The sequence below is a fragment of the Mixophyes fleayi genome, chromosome 1, assembly GCF_038048845.1.
Source record: "Mixophyes fleayi isolate aMixFle1 chromosome 1, aMixFle1.hap1, whole genome shotgun sequence".
Lineage (NCBI taxonomy): Eukaryota > Metazoa > Chordata > Amphibia > Anura > Limnodynastidae > Mixophyes > Mixophyes fleayi.
The window spans coordinates 143,900,240-143,907,678 of NC_134402.1; the positions used below are offsets into that span (position 1 = coordinate 143,900,240).

A 7,439-nucleotide genomic window follows, 5' to 3' on the forward strand; every position below is an offset into this window, starting at 1 on the left:
AATATCATCATCATCATCATTTATTTATATAGCGCCAGCAAATTCTGTAGCGTTTTACAATTGGGAACAAACATTAATAACATGGCAATATATAACATACAAGTTAACCCGTGCATGATACTCATGCATTCTAGTCAAATCAAGCTACTTAAGGTGTTAAAAAGGTTCTTGTCATGCATTTGGGCCTAGCCCAGGCCTCCTCAGGGGAAGAGCGTTACTTCCCGACGTAAGCGCCCTTTTTTAACGTGGTTAAAATGAAAAATGTTTGTTCCCCGGAGGATGTTAGGGCGGGGCGATTTAGGCCCCGCCCCCTTTCCGACTTCTGAGGCTGCCGGGGGCTGTACAGTATGTGCAGGTCCGCTCGGCAGTGACAGTGTGCTGCCCGGCTGCTCTGATTGTGTTTAAAACACAATCAGAGCAGCCGGGCAGCACACTGTCACTGCCAAACGGACCTGCACATACTGTGCAGCCATCGGCAGCAAACCCCTGCTAGGGGGGGCATTTGCCCCGATCGCACCCCCCCTGGATCCGCCACTGTACACATGTGTGTTTAAGAGGTAAAATTACCACAGGAAAATGAGTTTGACCCCTCAACTCGTCAATAATGTCAATATACCAAATTTCAGCCCTTTTTGAGGTTTTTTTTCCACACACACTAAGAATTTAGTAGGTCAGTTAACCCGTGCATGATACTCATGCATTCTAGTCAAATCAAGCTACTTAAGGTGTTAAAAACTCCCCACTGTCACCCCCGGCAACCACCAACCACTCCCAACTGTCACTTCTCCTTCAAGAAATATATAGGTCAGTGTATAACTCTGCCCAGCAGGTGGCGCTGCAGCTTGGTTTTTTTTTTTCACACACGCCACTAGGCATTTATATAGTAGGTAGGGAAAATCGGCACTTGCTTAGGCTAGTGGTGCTAAGTGGTAAGCATATAAATGATTTATATTAATGTAATTTAACGTTTTCCTTTTTTTTCTGCTATACTTTATTAAGTTTATCCAATTAGAAGAGGGATGAGGGTGAGATAGAAGGATTTAAGTACGAGTTCAACAAAAGTACTAATTTATAGGTAGCAAAAGTGTAACTATATCCCCAAAGATATCACCTATTGTCAAAATTATTGTTATAAGCGCAGGAACAGTATAAAAAAAATCAACTAATCCTACTTTTTTTTATTATCTATTTAGTTTTAGAAATCAAGCCTATTATACAACCCACGAGACTAACAAGTTTCGCGCTCAAACCATCTCCGTAACAGCAGAGAGAAGGGGAAGCCCCGCCCACTTTCCCTTGTTTTCTTCCGTCACCGCCTCTAGCTTTAGCACTCGCACGCTATTGGTCAGCTTCCGAGCTCCAGTGTCCGGATGTGACCGAGTCCTTATAAACGGCCGTTGTGGAGGCGCGTGGTTTTTCTGTTTGATTCTGCGATTTGTGTTGAGTCAGAGAGGCGAACGGCTGTTGTACGTGCTAGGATCATGGTGAGTATGGCCGGCTCTTCCGAGGCGCTTAGCGCCGCCTGTAGTGTGCCTTTTATCGCCCTTATCTTGCTGCAACGACTGAGCGGTGTGGGTCTTTGTTTAAGTCTGGCGCCAGCACCTCCCGGCACAGAGGGGCATCGAGGCTGGCGGTCAATGGCTTTAGTGTAAATGTAGCCATAGCCAGCAGCTTGATGAGCCACTGTCTGGGGGGGACACTGGGACTTGTAGGCGGAGAGATCATCATTGCTTACATATGGATTTAAAGTGCAGCCCTGTGTATGTGTTATGTAATTTTTGCACTATACAATCTGGTTCAGCCCTACAGCCATAATATAACGTCTGTTTTGTGTACATTAGAATAAGCTCTCAAGCTAATTTATATCCATATTTTCACGTCTCCACAGTCCTAAAATGAGCTGTTGGTTACTGTGTATCGTTTTTAATTACATTTACAAATGATTTGTATTTATAACTGAATAAACGTGTTTTAACCATGCTTTGCTTGTAAATACTGCTGGTTAGTATTGTGTGCTTATTTACTCAATCTCCTTTTCCACAACAGGCAGGTGGAAAGGCTGGTAAGGACTCTGGCAAGTCAAAGGCATCATCTATTACCCGATCTTCTAGAGCAGGACTGCAGGTAAGAGAATGGGCCAAACTAAATGTGATATTACAGAGCTATCCTGTATAAGTGTCATAGTGCATCTAACTGTATATTGACTTCTCATGGATTTGTTGAATTGCTCTGAGTAATTTTCTTCTGGATATATTAGTTGCTTGTTTCAAATCTCCTTCAAATTTCAGTCAGAATACATTAGTTCAGTTAATAATCATAGAATGTTTTAAATATTTAAGTTTGCAAGGTACTAAAACACCTGTAGGGTATGCATGTCTCCATGTACTCAGACCTTACTGAAAGGTACCTAGGTAGTGTGAACTAGCTGGGCTTGTACTAAGGTATCCAATCCTTTTAAGGCTAGTGCCTAAAAACTTTGCTTTGTAGTTGAGTGTTGCCAATTTCTCAAGCATGTTTTAGATGGACTTCTGTAACATTTTTCGTTTTATGTTAATGTCTTTTAGTTTCCTGTTGGACGTATCCACCGACTTATGAAGAACAGAACTACCAGTCATGGACGTGTTGGTGGAACAGCTGCAGTTTACACAGCAGCTATACTGGAGTATCTTACTGCAGAGGTACTAAATGTGTAAATGCTATTCTGCAACACTTGTGACCTAATCCTAAAGTGGAATATTGGCCATGGCAAACATGAAAAGTTTGGGATAATGTTTTAGTTAATATTGCAAACTTTATAGTAATTGCTTTTGTCATGGCTTAGCAAATAACCTTGTTTTGAGTGTAGTGAGTTACTCAAAAACAATGGTTATAGGTTTAATGAAAGTGTATCCTTTATAATTCCACTCCTATTATATTGCAAGTGGGCAATATAAAACAGGGTCTATAAAGCTCAATGTGTTTAATCTTGAAATACACTTCAAGCTCTGAGGGAGTTTTGGTGCATTGTTACTCTACAGCTGGGTTCCCAGGTGATGCAGCTCTGCATTTCTTGCACTCAGTGCTTGTATCAGTAGTAACTGCTCATTTGCTTATTCATGTGGATCTGAAGTACATGGCAGGTTACCTTTACAATGCTTATTGAAGTCTTGCTTTAGTTGGAGACTGAGTTAAGTGATGCCAAAACACAGTAAAGTATACCTTTTTACTATAAATGTTTGCTGTACTTTAGTACTGCAGAGCCCTGGTTGTGGTGGTGAGGCCAGGAGTCTCCACCCATTGTGGCTTTGTATTCTACTTGCCTTGGTACTAGAATAATGATTAGGAAATTAGCTGCATGAAGTTTTGCTGTTACCAGAGATTGTAAAATTGAGAATTGGTCGGTGATGACTAGCCCACTGCACAATCTTAGTTCATAAGAACAATATGATAGAAAATGTGCTGTACACATGTCTGAGACCAGAAACCAATTGTATATTATACTGAACATACTCAACAAATTCTCTATAATAGCTATGGAGCAATTCAGATGTGTGTTGTAGCAGGTTTTAAATGCGATTGTGTTTAACTCCTTTGTTATCTTTTAAGGTTCTTGAGTTAGCTGGCAATGCATCTAAAGATCTCAAGGTCAAGCGTATAACACCACGCCATCTGCAACTTGCCATCAGGGGTGATGAAGAATTGGATGCCCTCATTAAGGCTACAATTGCTGGTGGTGGTAAGTATGTTGACCTGGAAGTACCCATATGGGTGTCTAGTATGCTTGGGTAGTCTTAGTATAGCAGTGTATAGTTTTCATACTTGTATTTAAAAGTAAAATGGAAAATATTACTTAAAGTGCCACTAAGCTTAATATAAAATTTATCAATTTAATACCACATGTTCTTGAGTGGGACAGTGAGAATATTCTCACATTCATTGGCTTAACTAGTCTTACCTTAATGTACATATTAAAAGCAAAGAACCTGCCATGGTGAGGAGCCTCTAATTGATGCATACAGTATAAGCAGTAGTATAAATAGTGAGTAGCCACTCTGGCTTGCATTCACTAGAACTTGCAGACATGTTTAACCAAAAAGCTGTCAGTCATCAGTGGTACCAGAATCACTGATGCTCTAGAAGCAGAATATCATGGAGTCTCTAGTTTCTTTTTGTAGAAAGTGCCTGATTACGCATCAGCTTGTGGTCTGCTTCACAGTAAATGCAAAAAAAAAACATTCAACGTTCTGCCATGGATTAGAATTCTTTCCATACTGTGAATTTAACTGTTTCATAGTATCAACTTGCATTTTTGATTTGGTGTCCCTTCAATGCAGTGTTCATCAGTTAACATAATCATTTGACCCATGTGTTCACTCAAGTTAACTTGCTAAAGGTGGCTTTCAGGATCTCTGTACAGTGTTCCTGTATCAATGTTGTAAAATTGAGAAAAGTGTATGGGAATTTGGGAACTGTAGCTAACTTAGTATGGTGGTTAATGGATTCAGTGTATTCTAAAATCTAATCTCTTTTCAGGTGTCATTCCTCACATTCACAAATCCCTGATTGGCAAGAAAGGACAACAGAAGACTGTTTAGAAGAGCTGTTTACTTTGTTCTTGGTTATGGACTTGAAATTTGACTTGTCGACGTTACAACAACCAGACGTCTGGAATTTGATTGTAACCCATTCAGTTTTGGCTTCAAAGAAGCCAGCTTTGCATTGTCGGGGTTTTTAAAACTTTTTAAAATTCTGACTATAAACTTATTTTTTTTGTATGACTTGAATAGTAATGGTTCTGTTATTGCTAGGTGATCTGTTGAATAAATTTATAAACCAACATTTCCTTGTGGTCCAGTTTATTTTAAGTCATTACAAGCTTTGATTATGCAAAACATTTGAAAAATGAGTGATTTCCAACAGCTTCTCTACAACACTTAGTGGATTTGACACCTTTCTTGTATCACAATGCAAAGTTTAAAATCAAACATACTGTCGGTTTTACGGTAGGGTTGCTTACATGGGTTTATATAGGTTTTGGCAAAGGAACATACAATATTAACCAATGAACTATAAAAGGGTTAAGTTAGTGCGCTAGTGTTCTGTAAAACATAAATAAATGTAATTGTAACTGGCAGAAGGTACGCCATTAAGCAATGTGCCACTTGCTTCCATAATTCACTGCAGTATTATAAACATCTGACAATCACATTCTTTTGTACAGCCTTTGCAATCCTAATGTCATTAAAGCAAACCTGTTGCCAACCATGATATTGGCACTATTGATGAATAGCCCAATAACCAGAGAAATTGTCAACCTTTGGAAAACACCAGATAGCTTGGTAAGTTGTCTGTAGCCTCCCCCTCTCTACATGGGTGAGGTGCAGTGGGTTACCAAGGTCTGGAAGCTATTAGGAGGGGCAGTCAGTCCCTTTTTCCTTGGCTGGTGCTTAGTCAGGTGGGTGTTGCTTAGATATAAGCTCCCACCTGACACTGGATTGGACTTTGGTGATTGATGCCAAAATCCAATGTGTTGTAACTGGTGTTCCATGCTCTGGCCAGCAGAGAGCATCTGCTGCAGGGCAATGAATAGTGCTACAATGCCACAGCAGGTGCATATCAATAACTAGTACACAGGCCATCATGGGAGTCTTAATTGCTGTGGTGGAGAATTGGGAGGCATACTTTCTGAACAGGCAGACTTTATACCCTAGCTAACCATCTGCATCCAGAGGTCTTTTGCCAGATTGTGGACAGTAGGGCCAACCAGACATCAATATGTTGGGTTTCACTTGAACCACAAAGTGGAGCACTTCTCTTCCAGTACAAGAGATCTGAGGGCTGCCTTGGTATATGCCATGTCAGTTACTGGGCAATTTTACCTGGTACCCAGTTTACCTGTTCGTTCTGGTAGCAATGCTTCCAAGGTTTTGATTAATGTGGGTGTTTGGGTAATTCTGGTAGCTTCAGATTGGCCTGGAAGTGGGGCAGCATGATTAAGTGGTTAGCACTTCTGCCTCACAGTACTGGGGTCATGAGTTCAATTCCTGACCATGGCTTTATCTGTGTGGAGTTTGTATGTTCTCCCCGTATTCGCGTGGGTTTCCTCCCACACCCCAAAAAAACATACTAGTAGGTGAATTGGCTGCGATCAAAATTGACCCTAGCCTGTCTCTCTCTGTGAGGGAATTTAGACTATCGGGGGTAAATGTATTAAACAGCTCTCTTTGCAGCTTGCTGCCGATATTCGGTGAGTGCGACTAATTTTAAAACGACAGCGTGTTTAAAGTGAAGATTTGTAAAGATTGTTTACTCATATTAATGTTATGAAGAATGGCTTACTTTTGGAGGCATTGTTACATTTAAATACACTTTCTGCCATAAGTGTGGCTTCTACAGTAGTACTAGAATAGCCCTTCACCTGTGGCCTTGGGTTGCAGTCCCATAGTCAAAATTGTCGCAACCGTTCTCTTTGAGAGCAATATCTTTTTTTAGGAATAAGCTAGAACTAATTATACAGAAATGCATGAGTATATCCCTTCATTAGCCCCAGGATCTTACTTAGAAGTTATTTTTCTACATCATTCTCTAGGCAGCACAAAGGATACCTGAAGTTAATATACTGGTAGACAATACCTTAGACAGGGTAATGCTAAACAGTCCGGCCAAAACAATTCCCAATGACAGGGATTGGCACAACCTCCAGAGAGTCTGGTGGATTGCAGGATCTCAAATTATTTTGTTTGGAAACTTACTAAATATCTTGGTATGTGACATTATCAACATGGGTAAATGGAATTTTGAGAAATACCCAGGAGGGATATATTTGTAAAATCTTGGGACTCCCCAGTGCAACTGGAAGCATTGCACAGCAATTTAAAGATATTGATGGAAAAGATACATCACTAATCCTGTAGCATTTGTTGAGAGATGGCAGCCAGAAATCTTAGGAAGAAAGGTCAATTGAACCTGCTTCATATTGGAGTGCACTCATGTCACAGGGGAGATTCCATAGGAACATTACACAATATTTCTCCATGGGATGTTTCTATTTGTAATGTTTTCTGTGCTGTAATAGCCAGTTATGTGTGCACAAACACATCACCCAAGGTTCCTATGGGAGCTTTCAGCTAATTGTATCTACCCCATGGAGTGCCAGGCTGGCCACCTCCACAAAGAGTCCCTCCTCTCCCCATTGTGATATTTTATTCTGAATTACACAAATAGGGATAAAGTCCTTTGCCTGGCAAGAGATACAGAGGAAATGCATGTTAATGCTCAACTTTCTCCTTAATCTGATTTTATGTTATCTAAAAATACCAGTAGATGGTGCAATTTATTAAAGTTAAACAATAATTGATGTTAAAAAAAACAATAAAAGTAAAATAGATTATGCAGTCTCAAATTATATAAAACCATATTCAACTCGAGTAAATAGACACTGACTTGGGCAGATGTATCGC

At 40.2% G+C, this 7,439-nt stretch overlaps 1 protein-coding gene and 1 non-coding gene across 2 annotated transcripts; both read left to right on the forward strand.

The window, feature by feature from the left end:
• Positions 1-1,350: 1,350 nt before the first annotated feature.
• H2AZ1 (H2A.Z variant histone 1) lies at positions 1,351-4,818 on the forward strand. The gene is made up of 5 exons (XM_075189536.1): positions 1,351-1,484; positions 2,047-2,124; positions 2,565-2,678; positions 3,586-3,715; positions 4,513-4,818. Exons 1-5 carry the CDS (start codon positions 1,482-1,484, stop codon positions 4,572-4,574), a joined length of 387 nt encoding a protein of 128 aa, XP_075045637.1. The 5' UTR covers positions 1,351-1,481; the 3' UTR covers positions 4,575-4,818.
• LOC142137229 (small Cajal body-specific RNA 18) lies at positions 3,375-3,459 on the forward strand. Its single transcript, XR_012687873.1, has one exon.
• Positions 4,819-7,439: the final 2,621 nt, after the last annotated feature.